At 47.2% G+C, this 23,000-nt stretch overlaps 1 protein-coding gene across 11 annotated transcripts in view; it reads right to left on the bottom strand.

Moving 5' to 3' along the window:
• The window catches only part of KCNMA1 (potassium calcium-activated channel subfamily M alpha 1), a 674,818-nt gene that overhangs the window by 249,352 nt on the left and 402,466 nt on the right, over positions 1–23,000 (bottom strand). The window contains exons 6-7 of one of the 11 annotated variants that reach the window (XM_023755063.1): positions 5,933–5,941; positions 3,036–3,521 (exon numbers count right to left, since the gene is read on the bottom strand). The exons of 9 other annotated variants lie outside the window; for them this stretch is intronic. In XM_023755063.1, coding sequence (XP_023610831.1) covers positions 3,142–3,521; positions 5,933–5,941 — 389 coding nt within the window. In that variant the 3' untranslated portion in view covers positions 3,036–3,141. Of the gene's footprint in view, positions 1–3,035; positions 3,522–5,932; positions 5,942–23,000 lie in introns of those variants that run through there. One more of the 11 variants, XM_014457091.2, reaches the window with a different exon arrangement.

Here is a 23,000-nt window from a genome sequence, read left to right as displayed (position 1 = left end):
AGGGACATGAGAAAGGGATGGGAAAGAAGTCAGCAATAGACAGTTGATCAGGCAAGTCTCACGGAAAGGGGAGTGGAAGCCTGCTGGGGGCTGGGAGCTGGGGGCTGGGGGCTGGGCACAGGGAGAAGGTTCTGGCAGAGCTCTCTCCCTGAGGGTGAGGGTGGAGCATCCATGCAGCCCCCGTGGTCATCACTGGCTGAGGGGACAACTAATGCCCAACTGCTTATGACCTGGAGCAGGCTAACCAGCAAGCCTCCGAGACTGGAGAAAACCCTCAGACAAAGAAATGCTGATGCAGGAATTCAAAACCCAGCCACATGCACAGGGGGAAGGACAAGGGGTGTGGGGGAGCATCTGCATGGTCCGCTTCCTGGAGCAATAAAACTAGCTCTTAGGGTCTAAGACAGCCGTGGGCAAACTACGGCCCGCGGGCCGGATACGGCCCGTTTGAAATGAATAAAACTAAAAAAAAAAAGACCGTACCCTTTTATGTAATGATGTTTACTTTGAATTTATATTAGTTCACACAAACACTCCATCCATGCTTTTGTTCCGGCTCTCCGGTCCAGTTTAAGAACTAGCTCTTAGGGTCTAAGAGCTTAAATGAAACAGTATATGGAAAGGACTTATGATCACTGTTGATCATAAGTGATGATCACTGTTGATCATAAGTGCACCGGTGCCTCCATGTCCTGAGGGCTCCCTGCTGGGAGGCCACACCCGGTAGGAAAACACTGATATCTGAAGACACCATAGGTCCAGAGGGATGCCACAGCCTGGCCTTGGGAACTGACTGAACCAGCACATAAGGGCTGAGAATCCTTGTAGCTAAGAAACTCTAACTAAAGGAGGATTTCCGGTGCCCACTTGACCATGGAACTCTCTTTCCAGAATGCTGCCACCTTTCTGGCTAAACCAGAACCCCATGAGGAACATTCAGGAAGAGAAGACTGCTGCATGTACCCACTCCATACTTCCAGCTCACCCCAAATTCCATGGACAGCATATTCCCTTCGCCACGGGGACCCTCTGATTTCACCTCCTGTCTCAGTGAACTCCAATCCACACTACAGATCCCTCCTTTTCATTTCTCAGTTCATCCTGGGAGTACCTTGCTTGCTATTTCCCTTCTGGGGCGCATATGCATAGCTCAGAGCTTTGAAGAAAGGGCTACCTGCGAGATGCCTGGAGTTGGTCAGCAGCTGCCACTGTGTACTTGTTTCATAGGCAGCATTGCCTAACGGGCGGGAGACTCCACTCCCAGCTATGCCACTTACAAACTTTAAGGAATTAATAACTTTCCCAGCGTCACTTGTAGGATGGGAAAATGAGCCTAGTTCCCGAGATTGAGAAGAGCCCAAAGCCTCACTCTGCAGCACCCAGCTGACCCTCCGTGAACCTCACCTGCCTTTCAAATCTCCTCCTCTAACCCTCCGGCGGGAATCCCAATCCTCGTGCCTAATGACAGATCCTTGAGAAAATGGAACGATGAGAGGGTAGGAATGTTGATCGAATAATTCAAGCCATTCAGTGAATATCTATATTTGTATCTGTATAAAGTCTGGCTGCTACTTTCTGATCTCCAGTGTGTGTGTGTGTGTGTGTGTGTGTATTTACCTATTATGTATCTACAGATAGGTAGCTACACAGAGAGAGGGAGGGAGAGGGAGAGGTAGGGAGGGAGGCCCCTATATAGCTACCTATCTATAGGTACATAGATAGATAAATGTAAATATTTACAGGGCCTTGTATTGTGCTTTATACTAAGAATACAACTCTGAATAAGACAGGCAGGATCCCAGGTTTCAAGGAGGGGCAGACAGACTACACTATGAAAAATCAAACAAACAGTTACAAATGGCTTCAGAGGGTCCCAAAGTAAACAGACTTCCCTGAGGGCACTGTAGCCTGTGTGGTCAGACCAGACCTTTCTAATGAGGTGGCAGATCAGCTGAGAACTGACTTTGAGGAGCAGGAACAAGTGCCACCCACCAGAGAAAGCAGGAGGCAGCCTTTTGGGGCCAGGAAAGGGCCAGGGTCCAGCCTGCAGTAGAAGGGGCGGGGGAGGCCCCAGGGAGGTGCAGGAGAAGGCAGGAGCCCACCAAGGTAGGCCTTGTAGGCTGTAAGGAGCAGACTGGGTTTTAGTATAAGAACAAGAAGAGTCATAAAAGAGCTTAAAGCAGGTCAACGTCATGATGGGATTGAAAAGATCCCTGCAAACATTTCGGGGAAGAGTGTGAGATTCTCAGAGCACGCTTCCCGCCTGCTCCTTACTGCTTCCAAAAAGCAGGATCCCATAGCAGCAAACAGTGGGGCAGGTACCTTGCTGAGCAGGTTTAAATAACACATTTCATCCCCACAAGCCCTATGAGCTGGCTGCAGTTGTCCCCATTCTACAGACGCAGCAATCGAGGCACAGAGAGGTTAAACAGCTCGCCCAAGCTCGCCCAGCAGGTAGGCGAGGGAGCAGGGCTTGCTGGCCAGGGAGGCAGTTTCTCCACCACTGCTCTCTGAACGGAATCTGTGTGAAGAAGCTATGAAGAGAAAGGGCCTGCGGGAGGACCCCCCACTTTAAAAGACTTAACTAAGACGAAATATAAATGGGAACTCTAGTTCCAGAGGAGCGTGTTATAAAACCTTGACAAAATGAAAATAATGTAACTAATTAGTGAGGAGAAAAGATGTGGGAGGAAATGTAAGTGTGGTAATTTTCTCTCCTTTCATAGCAGAAAGCTCATCGTATTGCATCAAATTAAAAAATAGAGTTAAAAGAAAACACGACTCCCCCTTCATTATTTTTCCAAATTGCCTTCTCGTAGTCATTGCCAGCATGTCTTTGGAACCAAAGGGTACTAAAGTTTAGCAATTCCTCTATTTTTCTTCCCTTTTTATCCTATGTCCAAATCAACTTAAATTGAACATTTTTATTTTTAAAACAGAATGTATAATTGGAACTCATTTTATATACGTTTTTGTTCATCTAACATTTATTTATCTAACGTACAGAAAGATGTCTGAAATTATTTTCACCCAGTTATCAAAATGCTTGTTGTTTGCTGTAATTTATTTGATATCTTCTTCTTTGTATTTCCTGTGTTGCTTCCATTTCTTTTGAATGACAATGTGTCATTTTTATAAAATTTATAAAATAATAATTGACAATATATCACTAAGATGTCCAGACTCCTTTGACTCAATCCCATAAAATAAAATCTTCATGTTGGAATAAAATAAGAGCCCCTTTATCTTGGAGGGGTTGGAAGCAGTGTCATGGTTTCCGGGATGCCATGTGCTGTGCCTTGAGCTAAACCAAGGTCTCCGGTCAGGGCAGAGCCTGGGAGGGCTGCACACGAAGCCGCAGTGTCCTCCAAGCCCCAGTGCCTTTAATGGGCACCGAGTCCTGGCACCTTCTCTGGGACCAATGCAGTGAGCTCTGGGCTCTGTCACCTGCATCACAAACGCTCCAGCAAGGTCCTTCTGCTCAGCGATGGGCTGCCTCTGTTCTTGTTGCTTCAGGAGCCCTGTGAGTCAGGGGGAGGCAGGAGATGAGCCAAGAGAATGAAGGGTCTGACCTAGAGAAGCATGTGATCATGCCAAGAAGTCTAAACAGGTCCTATACAGGGTAGTGATCAGATTTCTACCGGGCTCAGAGAAAACTATCAGGAATAACTGGAATAAGACAGTACACAGGAAATCATTCAGGGAGAAGGAAGTCGGGTCCCTCAAGAATCTTCTTGGAGGTGAAAGGACTGGATGCATGAGGGGAAATGAAAATGAAATAGGCAGAGCAAGAGAAACAACAACCCTGGTCACTGGTGTAGAATTAAAAGATGTATGTCCTTTGACCTTCATAGTAACTCCCGTAGGTAGCAAAGGCAAGAGCTCATCTCCTTTTTATAGGTGAGCTGCTCAAGGTCAACCAGACTGGACCACAACCAGGTCTCTAGGCTCACATCCATGACTTTTTCACCTGGTCACTGAGCTGCGGGGTCTCCTCTCTCTCCCCCACCACTTCTCATGGAAGTGAGATCTGTGTGAAACTGATATTCTCCACAGTCCTTCCATGGGTCCCAGCCTGCTCCTAGTTCCTTCTCTCTCTGGTTCCATAACAGGGTCGAAGCCAGGCTTACTTAGAAAGCTTGCTGGAAATCCCATATATCGCTGAGCTGTCCAGCACAGCCCTTCATTTCCCAGGAAGGAAGGAATCCCAGGGGAGGTTAAGTTTCTTGCTCAGGTTCAACGCAATTCAAGGTCAAGGGTTTGATAGATGCCAGGTGTAATTTCAAGGAAAAAAAGTGGTTCTAGTTGACAGCTCTCTTTTAGGTAAGGGGAATAGGGAGGAAGGGAAGACTGTGTACTCTGAACATTGCAGCCTGGCCAGCCAATGTGTAAGAATAAGTAATCCTCAAACCCCCACCCGCCCTGCAAGAACTGTGCCAATAACCTTGACTAGCAGCACACCACCCCTCCCATCAGTGCAGGTTTAGGGGAAAGACATTATACATAAAAATAACAACACTTTATAAGCCTTCTGTTGTGTGAGTTTCCAACCCATTCTTTCTCAAGGCAACTGGCTTGTATATAAATCACACTGTGTGCTAGAAAATATATGACACAACGGTGAATTACAAGGTCATAATTTTGCCAGCAATTTCAGATGCTGCCATAAACCATTCAAGGTCTGAAGAGAGCTCTAATACATTTTTATTTTTTTTCTAAGCCCCCAGAATGGCATTCTAGGCCAGCTATTAAAAGATACTTCATTATGCTACCAAAACCGTGAGATGTAGCAGCTCTACTTAATACATAAAAACAAACACAGGGAGGCAGTCAAAATAAGAAGACAAAACAACATGTCCCAAACGAAAGAACAGAACAAAATTCCAGAAAAAAAAATCTAAATAAAATGGAGACGATCAATCTACTAGATGCAGAGTTCAAAATACTGATTATAAGGATGCTCAGTGATCTCAGTGAGAACTTTAACAAAGAGAGGAAACATAAACATGGAGACAGAAAACATAAACAAGAATATGATAACTGAAATGAAGCATATATCAGAGGGAATCAACAGTAGATTAGATGAAGCAGAGGCTCAAATCAGCAATTTGGTAGCTAGGAAGCAGAAAATACCCAATCAAAACAGTGAAAAGAAAAAAATTTCAAAAAAAATGAGGATAGTTTACTGGGACAACATCAAGTGTACCAATATTTGTTTCCAGAATTAGAAGAGTAGGGCATAAAAACCTATTGAAGAAGCAAAGATGGAAAATATCTAACCTGGTGAAGAAAATCGACAGACAAGCTCAGGAAGCACAGAGAATCCCAAAAAAGATGAAACCAAAGAGGCCCGCACCAAGACATATCACAACTAAAATGCCAGAGGTTAAAAAGAGACAAGGAAAGACGTAGCAATTCTGTTTCTGAATATTTATACAAAGAAATCCATAACACTAATCTGAAAAGGCATATGCATCCATGTGCTCACTGCAGCATTATTCACAATAGCTGAAGGAATCAACCTAAGTGTCTATCAACAGATGAATGGATAAAGAAGTGGTTCATATATACAATGGAATGTTACTCGGCAATACAAAAGAATGACATCTTACCAACATGAATGGATCTAGAGCAGTGATGGCGAACCTTTTGAGCTCAACATGTCAGCATTTTGAAAAACCCTAACTTAACTCTGGTGCCGTGTCACATATAGAAATTTTTTGATATTTGCAACCATAGTAAAACAAAGATTTATGTTTTTAATATTTATTTTATATATTTAAATGCCATTTAACAAAGAAAAATCAACCAAAAAATGAGTTCGTGTGTCACCTCTGACACACGTGTCATAGGTTCGCCATCATTGACCTAGAGGGTACTCTATTGAGTGAAATAAGTTGGAGAAAGATAAATGCCATATAATTTCACTTACGTGTGGAATCTAAAGATCAAAATAAATAAACAAGCAGGCCAGAAGCAGGCTCACAGATACAGAGAACATTTTGATGATTGCCAGATGGGAGGGGAGTTAGGGGGATGGGTGAAAAAGGTAAAAGGATTAAGAAGTACAAATTAATTGTTACATAGTAGTCATCTGGATATCAACTACAGCATAGGGAATATAGTCAATAATATTATAATAACTATGTATGGTGTCAGATGGGTACAAGATGTATTTGGGTGATCACTCATAAGTCATATAAATGTCTAAACACTATGTTGTATACCTGAAACTAATATAATATTATATGTTAACTGTAATTAAAAATAAAAAGAATTTTTAAACGCATACTTCATTGCTTGTTTTTTTTTTAGGGGGGAAAGTCTATATCACCATCCACTCCTTCCTTTTCTTCCATGCCATATAAGTGCCTTCTTTCTTCTTAAAGTTCTGGGCATCAGCCTTAGATAGATGTCCCCTCAGGCTTATTAAGAGAAAGATGAGCTTAGTGTTGGGCTGTGAATTAGAAAATTCCCCAGAGAAGCACCATTTGTGCCCAGGAAGGGGATGTAGACATGACCTTGGACCAGGTGGTCCTGTTAGGTCTGACATTGAAACTTTTTTCCTGAATCTTCCATCATTGCCTTCCTCCTTTTCGGCTTGAGTTAGGCCTACTTTCTTGCCTCCCCAACCTGCCCCCCAATTTCAAGCCTCTGTTCATTTGCAAACACCAACCTTCATTTTGACTTTCCTATCCTCCCCTTTCCTAGCTGGCAAAGTCCTACTTCAGACTCCAAGAACCAACCAAAGCGGCACCTCTTTTGGAAAGCCTTCCATGGCACCTCGAGTTGTCTCTTCTCTGCTTGTTCCCAGAGCAGGGCAGTGCTATACTCAGCCCCGCGCACTGAATTCTCTACTTACTTCTCTCTCCCCACGAATGAGCTCACAAGCTGTGCCCCTTTCTTTTGTTCACCCAGCCATGCATTAGTCCACCAAACACTGTAACTTCACTAAGACTTCACATAAAATAGGTGCATAATAAATGCCTGTTGAAAGAAACAAAGTGAAGTGAAATGAAGAAATGGGCAGATGGATAGGTGGGTGAATTCCACCTACTGTGGGTCTGTAGGGGGTGGTCAAAGAGAAGGACCATGACGGGCTAACAGGGAAGGTTCTCCTCCAGTTACCCAATCTTCCCCAAGGGGCTCCCGCCAGCCTGCCCTCCTGGGAATAAATCCACTCCTTACTCTCACCACCAAGGATCCATCAGCTGCCCCAACACAAACACTCAGAAATATGCAGAGTGGTCTACTCACTGGCTCCCCAAAGCAGTGTACAAACCTTCCCCCTGCTTCTCTCTTTCTCTTCCCTGGAATGCCCTTGCCCCTCCACTCCATTTACTCAAACTCTACCCATGCTTTCCGTTTCAACTCAAGTCGGATTCTCCCAGCCAGTTCCCATTGAACAGGCAACATCTCCCTGCTTTCCACTCATGGCACTGCTCATACACATGGCTCCTAACCCCACAGCACTGCCTGCATCTGAACATACACCTACACACAGTCAGCACTGAGAAGGCGGGGGTGTGCTACAGCTCTCACATCACAGCGGGAACGCGACTGGTGAGAGGCCCCGGATTCTCGCCCTGGCCCAGCCACTCTCTAGTTGTGGGACATTAGACCAACCACAGACCTCTTGAAACATTGTTGTCCACATCTGCCAAAGAGGGGAGTACAGTAACAACTACCTCACAGTTGATGCAATACAACAGTTTTGGAAAATGTTTTTTTACAAAGTTAACAGCTACAGAAATGTTGTATGTCTTACACATAGATAAGCCCATGCAGTCCCAATAGGCCCCAGCTTCTGTTGGTCACCGAGGCCACTCCCTTCCTATGCCATTCTCCTTTGGCACGGAGCTTCCTTTCAGATTAAGAAATGAACCTTCAGACCATAGACTCTCCAACACCTTATTTAGGTCTACTTTCGCTCTCAGCATGAAATACACACAGGGAGTGACACTTGCTCTTGACTTACAAGCCTATATTTTTCGGAGGCCCAGTCCCTCCAAGGCACTGTATCCACTCAGTATGGTCGGCCACTGGCTTGGCTTGCACTGCCCATTGATGGAAACACCATCTGCCCACTCCACGGTCCTTGCTCAGGTGATTGCCTCCAAGGACAGATGTGAGGAGGGAAATGAGAGCTTTTTACTGATGTGTGTCTCCATTCATTCAGGCAAGGTGAGCAGGACAGGGAAGATTTTCCATTTGGACCCACTGGTATATTCCACTGGCTTTAATATTAGTTACTACATCTTGCCAACAAGATACTTGATCTGAGGAGGTCAGGAATACTAGATTCTATCACCCAATTACTACCCTACTACCGTGAACTCAATTATGTGTGTGTGCAGATATGTGTGTATCTCATGTAGTCAATACATGGATAAATGTGAGTTGCATCCAGTGAAGAGTGCATTTGTATGCATTCCAATGTCTATCTTCTCGTGTTTACTGTTGTGTTATTATTTAACTGTTCATTCATTCCTCTGTCGTGTTTGCTCATCAAAGACTTTAAACTCCCATCGTAGACAAGATCTTTTGAGCTCCCATATCCATAACTAGAGTGAGCTACTGTAGGCTGAAACTGTGTCTCACATTCCACAGCGTGCCCGGCATGACAAGAATGGTGTTACGATCAATCCGTTAATGACACGTTCATTAGTCTTAAATTGGATCCCCAAATCCTGCTCTTATCTCTTTCTGCCTTTTTTCCAGGCTTCAAGAGGCAGGCTGACTCTACTCAAATTGTTATTACTTTGGGCCTCGTCAAAAGCACCTAAAATTGGCAGTCTGGGTGGCCCCGTTCCAAGCACCCTTTTATGTAAAAGGAACTATAATTCGATGAGCAAGGAACACTGGAACTGACTGCAGCTAAGGCAATTATTCTTCCCTGCAGATAGTGTTGTGGACCCAACAGTTCTAACAAGCAAACTCTCTCAGACCGTTAAGTTGCTGTGTAAGGGCATTTACTCAGGAATCCCCAAAAGTATCCTGAAAGATCACAAAATTGTTGGTGATGAAGAAATAAAGTACTAGCTGGAGTATAACAGACTCCTGAATGAATACTGGCCAGAACTAGACAAATAAGGAAAGTATTACACAAAACCTTTTAAGGATCTAATTTCACCTTCCATTTTTACTAATATTTTCCTGGATCACTTTCCATCGTTAGGAAATAAAACAGGAGAGGGAGTTTTATGGTTTTCTGAGTCCAATGTAGAGATAACATCTTTGCCTCTGGTTTTGATCAAGATGAAGACTGGGAAGACCAAGCTCAATGAGAGGAGCTGGGAATGTGTTTTGCTTTCCTGAGTCCTCCTCTCTAACCTTTAAGGAAGTTCTCTAAGAGCCAGCACTCTACAACAGGCGCGGGATGAGCAAGAGCTGGCAGAAAGTTTCTGAGCATCAGACAAGCAAACTGACGTAGAGACAGTGGGAAAATCACTCCATCCGCATTGATTTTTCCAACCTGTAAATAGGGAACATTTGAAAGATGCTGTGACGTCTGGCGACTGTAGTCCAGAAATTCCCAATTGATTGTAGAGCTCTTGGTATACATGCACTAACTGGACTGGGGTCTTACTCACTCCCCAGTCATGACTCATCCTTCAAAGAGCTGACCTGCTGAGGACAATGATTGTGCCTTTATGCCGGTGACTAATCATCATGACGACTGCCAAGAGAGGCTGGTCTACCAATTCTGTCTCCCAAAAGAAATACAGAATTAATTATTCCTGTTCTACAAATATAAGAATTAAACCTCATGCGGAGAAATCTTTAAAAATCACCAAAGACTGTCTGGCTGGCATGGCTCAGTGGTTGAGCATCGACCCATGAACCAGGAGGCCACCGTTCAATTCTGGGTCAGGGCACATGCCTGGGGTTGTGGGCTTGATCCTCAGTACAGGGCGTGCAGGAGACAACAAATCAATGATTCTCAGTCATCACTGATGTGTCTATCTCTCTCTTCCTCTTTCTTAAATCAATAAAGACATATTTAAAAATTATAAAAATTATAAAAATCACCAAAGAAGGAAGTACCAGAGGTCCAATTACCCTCTTGTAAGCCCTCCTTCACTGCTTTCTACGTGGATGATGGTACCATTAATGGGGAGATATCCAAGTCAAAAACGAGTCATTCTAGACTTTTTCTACTCACTCATCCCCCATATATCCATCAGCTACAGTCTTTCAGGTTCTTCCTCCTTAATATTCCTCTTGGTTTCTCCTCCTCTCCATAGTTCCTGCCTCTGTTCTAATGAAGCCCACAGGACTTCTCGCCTGGATGCTGAAGTGGTCTGACATGGTCCCTGTCTCCATCCTAACTAACTCCCTCTCATTCCCCCACACACTCTCCACACGCTTTCCTGTGACTAGAAGACTCCAGAGGACTTTCAGGAGATGTTTTCCAGATCAAACTTGCATATTTCAACCCCCCTCACATAATACTCAAATTCTTGGCCAGTGGGGCCCCTGGCTCCCGGGGCTGCCTTTCCAGGGCCTTGTCCCCATCACATTCAGGTCCCTTAAGCCTCTCCTCACACTGTTCTTTCCCTGGCTACTCCCGGCTGGCACGTATTCATCACTCAGACTTTGATGCAGACAACACCACCTCCATGAAGCTCTCCTGTCTTTCTAGAAGACTACTGATGACTCCCTCGGATTCTAAGCCATCTGAGAACTGACACTGGGTCTTCTGTTGTTTGTCCAGTGCCTGGTACAAAGCCTGGCACAGAGCAGGTACTTAATAAATGACTGTGCAGATGAATGACTCAATCAATTAAAATCTCATAAAACCTTCACTGTAACCATTAGTCTACACCTACAGTAAGGGTTGTCAGCTACAGCCTGGAGGCCACACCTGGCCCATCACCTCTGTCTGTACAGCCTGCAAGCTGAGAATGCTTTCTTTTCTTTTACATGTTTAAATAGTTGAAAAATATTGCAATAATATTTCGTGAAAATTGTATGCAAGTACTATTTCAGTGTCCGTGAATGAAGTTTTGTTGGAATACAGCCATGCCCATTCTTTCACACACTATGGCTGCTTTCACGCTACGATGGCAGAGCTGAGTAGTTGCAACAGAGACTGTGTGGCCCCCAACGCCTCAATCACTTAGCATCTGGCCCTTTACTGAAGCTTATAGAATTGGACACATAAGAACTGCCCTATAGAACGGGACATGGGCACCCTGATCCCTTTGTCATTCGCTCCATTGTTCGCTCAGTGGATATTACTGAGTATCTGCCATGTGTCAAGTGTTGCACCGGGTTCCGGGGATAAAACATGGAGCTGAGAAAGACACCCGCATGACCACATTCACAGGCTGGGTCTGCAGCAGGAGAAAAGACCTTTGCCATTACAAGTCTGATGACTGCAAAGAAATGGTAGTGACCTTCCACCAGACACTGAGAGTCAGTACAGTTGTGAAAGATGGTCGAACCAGTGCCCGAACTCCAGAACGCTAAAGCGGCCATCTCTTCTCCTTCCCTCTGTCTGCCTGAGACTCTTCCTTCTCAGTGTGTCTCTCTTTTAGGTTGACAAACTTCTGCTCCCTGTGTGACACTCATTTTCTTGTGACTCCAGCACCTCGCTCCAAAGCCAGACACAGGGAGACACTGGGCATCATTGTTGAACAAATGAAAGAATCAATTAGTGGAAGAAACGTGAGCAAATTCCTTGGCATCCCTGAGCCTCGGTTTTCTCATCAGTGGAATGAAGGACACGATGTTCCCAAGGCCTCCCAGTTCTGCACTCTGCAGTGCCTCGTGTCCTTAGAGCTGGCCCCCATCTGCTGTCTGATTCACTCATTTCCACGGACAGATGGCAGCCTCCTCTGCGTCTGCAGCCTGATGCTTCGTCGCCTGAATGACACATGAACCCGGCCCAAGGCTATGCAGCCCACACCAATCCACTCCACAGATCACTGCCGCCAGGGAACAGGGAGGGCACCTCGGGGTTTCAGACAAGGTCTGCTCAAGGTCCCTTGCAGAAAGGGTGGCCGGCCAGGCAGAACACGCAGCAGCAGAGAAAAGAAACGACCCTGACTTCATAAACTGGCCGTTAGAGCTCAGAACCATGAAGGTTTTCTTGCCACACCCATTTTAAATTGCTACTTCAGGATGGGGGGCCACGCTAAACAACATACACATCACCCTTTGCTGCCCCCACCTCTACATACAAGTGCCTGATCTGCTTTTGTTTGTGTGTGTGTGTGTGTGTTTTGTTAATTCTCACCTGAGGATATTTTTCCCATTGATTTTTAGAGAGAGTGGAAGGTAGGAAGGGGAGAGAGAGAGGAACATCAATGTGAGAGGGAGACATCCATTGATGGCCTCCTGCACATGTCCCAACATGGGCAGGGAATGGAACCCGCAACCCAGGTACCTGCTGTTGACTGGGAATTGAACCCGATACCCTTTGGTGAGTGGGCTAGTGCTCTAACCACTGAGTCACACCAGCCAGAGCAGAGCATTCTGATCATTTTTTAAAGGTCATGGACCATAAGCAACTCTGCAAACCTGACTCCTGAATTACTCTGTAGCTCGTGTAGACTCTGGAATCAGTCATTTTCCTTCGGTATCTAGACCCATGCAAGTAGTTTGGACAAAAGGACATTTGCACCACAGGTCGTTTGTTAATTTCGCCCTGTTAATTGCCTGGTTCTACAGCTCCTGCAGCCAGATAATCCGTGATCCCAGACCAACCACAAACGCTTCCAGGGCTCTTGTCAGCCCTGTGGAAACAGAGCCAAACTTCGAGCGCATTTCCTCCTTACAAACCCGGACCCCCCTCGGGCAGCAGGGCACCCAGTTCTCTCCCTCCTGGAGCACGGCTCTCACCTCTCTTCCAGATTCCGTCTCATCCTTTTTACCATCTGAAATATGTATTTTCAACTTTGCTGAGATGAAGTCCACCCAAAGAGTCAAAGGAAATGACAGCAATGTCACAACAGGAACACATAGGCTTTCTCCTCCCTATCGATACAAGCAGTGACAGCTCAGGACAAAAATAGTCCCTACTTTTTTGGGCCTCGTTTATATTATTCTGCGTCTACTCTGCGGCTAAGAGCGAATCGTATGAAAAGCTCTATGACCTTCCGCAGAAATGGCCTGTGGGACCCACCCAATGGTAGTCAGTGGTTATTTCATGCTAACTCACCTCCCAGGAAAGAGGAGGAAACAGTGGGGCTAACACAGTGCAGTCCTCATGAAAAACTCTGTTCTGCTTCGCGGACCAGTGCCGCCTCACCGGGGTGCACAGCCTACGACCACGCTCAAGTGCATGAACAAAGCTCCCGTTTCTGTTCAGGTTTCACAAACATCTACTCAGAATCTGTGCATCCTTTCATTGTTCAAAGCAGACAGTTTGACATGTGCAAAGGAAAGGGACAGAGCCTTCTATATTTCTGTCAAATCGAAAGCCAATTCAGTCCAAAGACAGAAGGAAAAGAGCCTATTGGGTTTGGAAAAACTATGTCAGCAACTGAAGACAGTCCTTTGGGCAGTGAGCCCTGTAAGGTCCTCACTCTTGGGCCAGGCAGGACCTTCCCCTCCCCTCCACCCGCCTTGGACCTGCACTGAGACTGGGTTGTGTATGGGGAGCGGTTCTGCACACCTGGCCTGACCACATAGGCCTACTTCTCAGAATCCTAGCCATTGGCCCTGGCATTTGTCTTTTTCCAGATTTTACATGTAACCTGGGAACTTTTGAGGGATAGATTATCTTTTATGAGTAAAAACTTAGGGCCTATTTTATCGGAGGTCAATTAACCAGAATTCAAGGAGAATTCTGAGCCTCTATGTTTTTCATTCCTACTTTCTCCCACTAGGTGGCAGAACTGCACCACAAATCACTCACAGCAGGCGCCTGGGACCAGGCAGTTGTGTGGAAGTGGGGAATTCAGGGAGTCCCTGGGGGCTTTGCTGAGAGGACAGACCCCTGGGCAGGTGAGTGCAGGGAAAGCCTGGGACATCTGCATTCCCCACAGGTCCCCCTGTGCTTACAACGGAGCCTGGGTCCCTCCTCCCCACCTGACCAGGCGCATTTTTACTGACGGGAGGCAAGCAAAGGCTATTGCCCAAAATGACTTTTTTAAAAACAGAAAGAGTACATCCTCAGATAATGCACGTTTGCTCCACATGCCTCCTGAAAGAGACCTCATTTGCAAATTCAAGCTAGAGTGTTTTAAGTGTCCTGAGATAGTCACACACCATGTTAAGAATTTGTATTTGTTTATCTGTTACCAGCAGATAGCAAGTCATGGGCCCTACCCTGGATCATAGAGGGGTAGGAATGAAAACAGTCCAAGATGACCATTTCCTGTAGTGAAGACACCAGAAGCCCTGTGTCCTAAGCAGAGAATTAATGCTGAGAACTAAACTGGTATAGTTTCAAGGGGCGAGTCACTGTGGCCAAAAAGAATTAATCAGAGGAGTCAGGGGAAGAAGGGAAGGAGGCAGGGGAGCAGGGGGAGGAAAGGGGAGGAGATGGTGCAGCTGGACAGCGAGGTGTCAACAAGGCAAGAACAGCCAAAGGTCAATGCTACCCTGCAAGGCGAGTATTCACCTCCCAGCTATGGAAGCCTTCACCTGACAGGCTTCACTGCTGGTTACCTTCCTGTCCATGCAAACATCTGGGCTTGCCACCTGGGGTTTATACACTTGCCTTTCCCACCACGGGGCCAAGATATCTTATTTAAGGTTTAAACTCTAAGCCCAGGAGAGCAACCAACACATTACATTTGTTTTGTTTGCTAAGTGAATGGATGAAGATAATCATCATCATGACAATGGCAATATTTAATAGGGTTTCTTAATCAGGCTGGAATCAGGGTAAGGCGGTGAGGCGTGCAAGAAACAGAATTTAAGGGGGCGCTGCTCACATTCAGGACATGGCCTCCTCCGAGTTCCCTTTATACCATTTGTCAGTTTGGTTTACAGGCCTGATCTCAGGTACAGGGTTTCTGAGGATTTCTGTCTCTGATCACATAAAAGAGCTAGTGCGATTAACAGCCCAGGCTCTGAGATCACAAAGACCTGAGTTCAAATCCTCACTGCATCACTTGCTGGGCTCACACAGCTAATGAGATCACTCATCTCTCTCAGGTCCCGGTGTTTCCACCATCTTACAGAGCCGTTAAGAAGATTAAGTGAGATAGGTACATAAAGAGCTTAGTCTCATACTTTCCCCATAACACATGGTACCTATAACAATAATAACAGCAAAAATAAGATTTCATTTTATTACTATCACATTTGTAATGATTCCAGGAAATAGTTCATGTCCAATTTATCAAAACTGATTAGGAGCTAGTATGTGCAAAACACTGTGTTAGGTATTCAGAGGAATTTAAAGGAATGTAACCTGTAGCTGCTAACCGAGAGCAGGGAGCAGATCACACTCTTGTAAAGAGCCAGATACTGACGACTTGGGGCTTGTGGGCCCTGGGTCTCTGTCTCAGTGTCACAGACAATGTCTAATGAATGGGCGTGGCTGCGTGCTAATAAAACGTTCCTTACAAAAAACAGGCAGTGGGCCCGATTTGCCAATTCCTGATGATCTGATTGATGAGCTGTGACATGTACATATTACTTATAAAAATACAGCCAACATCAGAAGACCACCCCTGAGTGATTTAGTTGATAACCGTTTTAAAGGAGGCACAGTCATAACTGGTTGAGTACAGGTGGGTAGGTAGAGAGGATGGCGAGCACCTGCTAGGCAGGGGACCCACCAAAGTCACTGAGATGGAATGTGTTTGTGCTTGGGGTGAAGTGGCTGGTGGGTAGGCTGGTTGGAGGAAAAAGGGGAGAAATTCACAGAGAGGCAGCCAACAGGAGCAGGAAGGAAGGCTGAGGGAGAATATAAAGGGCTGTGAGACTGAGCAGGGTCGACTGTGCCCCAAATCTGACCAGGGGGTCATTTTTCGATCCACTCAGGAAATAAGTGAATCCCTTTGTGAGGTGGGTGGCGAAATTCTTACTTAGCCTTAGAGAGAGACGGTGGATTTGGTGATAAGAGAGCGAAGTGGCACCATAGTGGTACTCGGTATTTATTTCGAGTAATATGATGTACTCCATCAGAAATGCAGCTCTTCTCATCACCCATCACCTACCCTCACTGTGGTGAGCAGGTGTGAGTCCAGCCCTGGGCACCTCGGTGTCTCCAGGTAGGATGAATGGGAAAGAATGTTCATTAAGATAAATGATCCTGGGGGTGGGGAGGGGTCAGGCCCCAAGAGAATCTTCCCTGGGGGGAGGGCACAGAGGACTCTGCCCTGGGGGCGGGAGGAAGTTCAGCTTCACCCCAAGGTTAGACCCCTGGTTCTCCACGTGTGGCTCAGACCAGCAGCAGCAGCCATCCCTTGGGAACCGGGTGGCGATGCAAATCCTCAGGCCCCGCCCTAGAACTGCTGATTCAAAAACTCCGGGTACAGGGCCCAGCAACCTGCACTCCAGCCGCCCTCCAGGTGACTCTGACATAGGCTGAAGGTGGAGAGCTGCTCCTCTCGCTAGAAGGTGCCGTGTCCATGTTCTGCCCATGGACAGAGACTGGGACTCAGCAGGCCTGGGAGGAGCTTACGTGTTCCTGGCCTTGCTCCTTTAGTTCCCCAGGTGCTCAGGTGTGCCCCTGAGTTAAGGCCCACCCCTCTGCAGGGCTTCTCAACCCGGGCTGCGTGTTGGAATTACCCAGGACACTTGCAAACATTCTAATGGCCAAGCTCAACCCAGCGGTTCTGATGGTCTATCTGGCTGCGACAAGGGGAAGTTCAAAGCTCCCCAGGTGATTCTAACATAGTGCACATATACTTATACTTCATGTGTAAGAACCCCTTGGGTAATTTATTACACCAACCCCCCCCCCAAAAGTCTATAGGTTCGAGCCTGGGCCCAAGAATTTTTATTTCTCATGAGTTTCTTGGCAACGCACTGGCCTGCCCACCACACCTCCGTGGCTTTGCTCTCGGAGGAATATGCTTACTTTCTAGATACCTGAAGTCTATTTTGGGTTGGGTTGGCCAACTTCCCTGCCTCTGTTCTTCCTCTGAATTTCTATACATTTATTATTGTTCCTTATAAAGTATTCATCCAGTTAAATCATCAACATCTTAAAGGCAACATTTTTGTCTTCCCCCTCTGAGGGTCACTCCTAGGAGACAGTGGCTTGCACACAGTAGGTATTCAGTTGGATAAGTGCAGCGGAGTCTCAGAGCTGCCCTCTGGTGCTCATGTTCTGCCCACCTGATCCGCTAGCCCGGTCAACCCATCCCAGGCCTGAGCCCTCGAGAAGAAGCAAGGCATCGCTCTTTGAAAATGATGTGGAGGTAAATAGTCGCCAGTCCTAGAGATTTAGATTGCTCGAGGAGGCTGTTCCAGTAACACCCAGATGAAGTACAGCCATCTGGAGAGGCTCTGGCATTTACGAAAACCGGCTGCTGAATTTGCTCCTTGAAGACATTCGTTTTGGGATGTAATTTCCAATTTGGCATAGAACAGGGCTGTGCAACTCAAGGAGGATTTAGAGTCCTGCTATCCACAGAGGGCATCTTATTTAAAGCCTGTCCCTGACAAAGCAACATCAAGGGGACGGAACGGGAAATCTCTGCTAGGGGAGTCATTTCTCTCAAAGCGGTTTCAGCTACAACAGCTACAGAACAGCCATCAGCTCCCTGACAGTATCTGAACTTGGAGCCCACCGCCTCGCCGGGCTGTCGTCTCTCAGAGCCCAGCCAAGGGACAGAACCAAAGGCGTTTATTTCTCCAGCAGCCTTGTAGCAATCCATCCAGTGTTATTCCCAAGATGCATGGTGCCATTGAGTTCCCTCCTCCAAAAAAAAAAATAATAATCTCAGGCAAAGAATAGAGCCCATGATCTCTCACATACTGTTTCAGGATGGACTTACCATAGTGACATGGATTGTTTTTAATTTATTTCACCACTCACTTGTGTACAATAAACCAAGAAGCTCAGAAAAGGAGGCTGGTAGAAAAGAGGAAACATGTTTTTTAAAATGTTTTAAAATTTAACAAGTAGGATGGAGGCAGGTGAGTTACAGAAATTGTATTAACTCCCCTCCCCCAAATGGACTGATTGAGTTTTCTTCTCAATTTCCTTTCTCACCTGGGGGGACCAAAGCAATTCTGTGAGGGAGTCTCTGCTTTATGTCAGGAGACTGGAGGAAGGGGGAAGCCGCATTCAGTACTTGATATGATTGAACAAGACCACGGACTAATTATTTGAAGTGTAATTCTTAGGGCTAATCAATATTATAGTTAGAGAGTTGGCATAATATAGCATCAAGAAATGTGGACTTTGGAGGTAGACTGCTGGGTCCAAAGCCTGGCTCTGCCCTTACTATGTGACCCTTGGGCTACTGAACCACCCGTGCCTCAGTTTCACCATCTATAAAATGGGATTAAAATGACCCAATTTCATAGTATTGTTTGGAACATTCCCTGGGATAATTATACATTGCATATGTCAATGCACATATGTACACATACATATCACATGCACATTTACATATAATATGAACCCATGCACCACTACTCCGATTCTAGAAGCACTTTCTTCTCTTTTAGAATGTTCTGTCTTCCTCCCTCTCCCTACCCCCAAAGACAGCTGGGCCCCAAAAGAAAAGCCACACTTTTTGTTACTATTTTAAATAAAACTACTAACTATCGGGAGGGGTTATCAGGGGCTTTAGAGAATCTAGATGTCAGATGCCTGAGGTTCGGGAGCAGGTGACCTCCCGGCTCTCAAAGGCCCTTTTTTCCAGACCTGGGCCTTGGGGCCAGGAGGCCCTGGAGGGGAGGAGGAGGGGAGCTCATGGTTGCAGTGTTGGTCCAACCATCAGACACATCCTATGGGGGTGCACAGGGGCCCCCCCCACCTTTGGCAAGCACAAGCTGCCATCTGAGTTTGAGCCAGTTTGTCCCCCTCTTCCTCCATCCCACTTAATCCCACATCATCCAGCAAACTCCAAGCAGGCCTGTAGGGGGAGCCAGAGGCCTCTCCTTTCAGAGCCCAGAAGTCCATTTCAGCTGCAGAGAGCTCTGGGGAAGAACTGGGACTGGGGGCTGCCCAGGGCTTCTTTTGTGCTTTTTTTCCCTTTCTTCCTACAGTCATTTAATTTGGTTAAGGCGATGGGGAGTTTCATTTTGATAGTGTACCAATGATTTCTCTACATCCGCTCAAGAAAGTTATTTACTTCTTTTAGATATAAACATTTTACCATTGGTCCTTTCAATAAAAATCACTTCCGTAACGTTTGTCCAGCGACCAGTGTTTGAAGACTGTCCTGGGAGCCCAGAAGGGAAACCTGTGGTGTGTTCTGTCACAGGCTCACGGCCTGGAACCACGTGGCCCCGCGGGCCTTCCTGGGCGATGGAGCCACATAGAGCTCTCAGTTCTTGCAACAGGATGACTGAGCGACAGGGCTTGGGTTTAATTTTGATTAATGTGCAACTAAATAGCTAAATGCGGCGAGTGCCCACCACATTGGACAGCACAGTACAGGTGGGAAGCCTTGCTGTTTCAAGCACAGTCCCCTGACCACTGGGCATCTCCCGGGACTACAGAAATGCAGAGTCCCGGCCCCCACCCCCGCCTCCTGAGTCAGAAAGGGCCCTCTAACAAGATCTGGCACTCACATGCCCAATGAAGTGTAGGAAGCATCTTCTAGGGAGGCATTCAGGCACACTCACAGTTAGGAGCCATACACCCTTAGTGCATTCAAATGCAACTGGGGACCATTCAAACACTGAGCCTAGGTCACCCCCTGCCCCCAAGCCAGAGACTTTGACTGAACTGGCTGGAGGTTTGCTCTAATTTCCTGAGTTTTCAGAGCTCTTGGGGGGGGGGGCGGGGCGTTAAAAGACAGCCAAAGGACAGTGGTTCTCAAAACTGGGTGAACATCAGGATCACCAGGAGGCTGCTGGGTCAAACTCGGAGAGTTCCCCACCAGCTGGGTCTAGGCTGGGCTCTAAGAATCTGCATTTCTCACAAGATTTCTGGGGCTGCTGCTGCCGGTCCGGCAATCACACTCGGAGAACCACTGGCCAATACTTTTAAAAGCATGGGCTCCAGAGCCAGAGCGACATGAGTCCTGGATCCATTTACCACCTGGGGAAGTTACCTACCCCCAAACCTGGTCCCCCAAACTGTAAAAGCAGCCTCAAACCATTTACTCTCTGGCGTTGCTGTGCATATTAACTGCGATAATGCCCAGGAGATGTCTGCTCTTAGTAAGCAATCAACAATGGTTCATTATCATCATTATTTTAAGACTCATTCATTCATTCATTCAACAAACACAGATTATGTGCCGGGAACTGTTCAAGGCACCGGGGACACAGCAAAAACCAAGATGGCCAAGGTCCCTGACACGCTGAGCCGTGGACCTGCATCCTAAGTGATTGTACTGCTCTCGCAGCGCTGATCATAAAAGCACAGGGAACAGAGGTCAGGGAGGAATTCACCCCCAGCGGGGAGAATGGGAAGGCTGCACAGGAGGAGAGGGAGGCTGAGCTCAGTGGGAAAAGGGCTGTACCCAGAGAGGCAGGCGGGGCAAAAACTCCCCCCTGCCTGGGTCCCAGGAAAGGTGCAGCTGGGGGGGGGGGGGGGGAGGAAGGCAGGGGATTTGAGGGGAAGGGGAGGCTGGGAGTCAGGTCTGTGTGTCTGGCTGGGCTGTCCAAAAGGGGCTGCCTCCACTCTCTGTTTTTGTTTTGTTTTGTTTTGTTACATCTCAACACACTGAAAATAACCAGTGTCCGAAAACAGAAACCAGGGAAGGCTTTCACTCTCAATTATTCTCACCAAATGCAGGGGCTGGTTAAGGTCAGGCCCAAGTATTAACCTCACCTCACCTGGGGTTCTTCAAGCCAGGGAGCGGCCCTGGACCCCTTCTGAAGTGGACAAGCAACAGTGCCCAAAACTGCAGACAAGCCCCTGAAAATGCCCGCTCCAGGGGAGAGTGGGGTTCTGACCCCTTGCACAGCTTCCCCTGGGAACATGGTGGCATGCCACCAAAACTCCTTCACCTCTTGGCACTCCAAACTTCTGGCTTCGCTCTGCTCATTAAACGAACTCAGAAAGGCAGAAAGCAGGAGTTCTAAGAAAGGAGGGCTTTCAAGCAGGGGATCGGCAGGCCTAACTCATGCCCTCAGCTGCTGCAGCCACACAGAAAGGGTGCCAGAGCTGGGCGTAACTTGCTTAAGAACCATGGTTGGAAAACAGGCATGTCTGTCCAGACAATTCAAACACAAGCAATGCCCTAGCTGGTCTGGCTCAGTGGATAGAGCGTCGGCCTGCGGACTGAAGGGTCCCAGGTTCGATTCCTGTCAAGGGCACATGCCCAGGTTATGGGCTCGATCCCCAGTAATGGGTGTGCAGAAGGGCATCCGATCAATGATTCTCATCATTGATGATTCTATCTCTCTCTCCATCTCTCTTCCTCTCTAAAATCAATAAAAAGATATTGGAAAATAAAAAAATAAATAAAATACAAACAAAAACCCCTACATGTGAGTGAGGATACAGAGAGGTCTCAGGCGTGCTCACACAGCGGGCCGGGACAGTGCAGGGTGACAAGGGGGCCGCAGCCCTGAGCGCCTGCCAGAGCTTCTGGCCTCCACGCTGTGCAGAGCCACTCCTGCACGCGCACCCGCTCTAGGCCCCCTGGCTCTATGCCTTTGGGCAAGTTACTTATCCCCTCGGAACCTGCTTCCCCTTTGGCAAAATAGGCAGAACGTTCATGTTAATCCTTAGAACCTGTGACTATGGTAACTTACATGGCAAAAGGCAATCACAGTAGCAGCTACATTAAAGTTGCTAACCAGCTGACTTTAAGATGGGGGACGATCCTGGATTATCCAGGTGAGCACCTAATGTAATCACAAGGGTCCTTCGAAGTGGAAAATGGAGGCAGAAAAGACAGTCAAGAGAGGGGATGACAGAGAGCTAGAGCAGAGCGATGCTCTGTGAGGAGGACTCAGCCCACCACGGCTGGCTTTGACGATGGAGGAGGGGGCCGTGAGCCAAGGATGTGGGTGGCCTGCGGGAGCTGGAAAAGGCAAGGGAATGGAGTCTTCCTCAGAGCTTCCAGAAAAGAGCACGTTGTTATCTTAGCCCGGAGAGACCTGTGTGAACTTCTAACCTACAGAATGAAAGACAATGAACGGGAGTTGTTTTAAGACCCTACGTTTGTGGTAGTTTTACTGCAACAAGAACAAACTCACACCTCGCCTGGCAAGGCTGTGAGGCTGATGCCTGGCGCAGGGAAAGGACACTTCCTATCTAGCATGGTGTCCTCCGTGGGCACCGCTATCCTCCACGCTGGAGACTGGCTCTGTCTCCCACGCTGCGGGCTCCCCAGCCACAGCCTCCGCTGGCTGCCCTCCCAGAGGCCGCCTCGCCTTCCTCCGCCCACAGCAGCCCTTTCTCCTCTGAACGCCCAGGGCCCTGACAGGCTGTACCTGGCAATTTGGGCCTTAATTACATAGCGGGCAGTGTTACCTGCTGTTGCTGCCTGTGTGTTTATTTTGGTTCCACAACTAGATTGAAGCCTTAGTCTCAAACAGGAACGATGTTTTGTCCTTTTGTTGCTGTTGTTTTTAAGAACCTCTACTTTTTTTCCAAACCTGTTTTTATCACCTTATAACACAAACACGGACTGCCCGGGCATATTTTATAAGCAGAGCCTACTTCGTTTTAATTGCCCTATGGCAGGGCATTAACTCTTTTTTTTTTCTAGCAGAGTTTGCTGAAGGTTCTAAAGTCTAAGGGCCAAGGCCAGGTCTAACAGCGACCAGGGTCCATGACTGTGGATCCTCACTAGACTCTGACTTGCTCCGTCAGAGAAGCGGGGCCAGAGGATGCTGAGAATCACAGTAAAGCAAGCCCAGAGCGGCCAGGCAGGTGGCCCTCCTCCCGGCGCTGAGCACACAGTAGGTGCTCCGGAAAACAGTTTCATTGACTGGCCAAGGAGTGC

Source organism: Myotis lucifugus, unplaced genomic scaffold (genome assembly GCF_000147115.1).
Source record: "Myotis lucifugus unplaced genomic scaffold, Myoluc2.0 scaffold_69, whole genome shotgun sequence".
NCBI lineage: Eukaryota > Metazoa > Chordata > Mammalia > Chiroptera > Vespertilionidae > Myotis > Myotis lucifugus.
The sequence above is the reverse complement of the archived record's forward strand: the minus strand, read 5'-3'. Positions and strand labels throughout refer to the sequence as shown.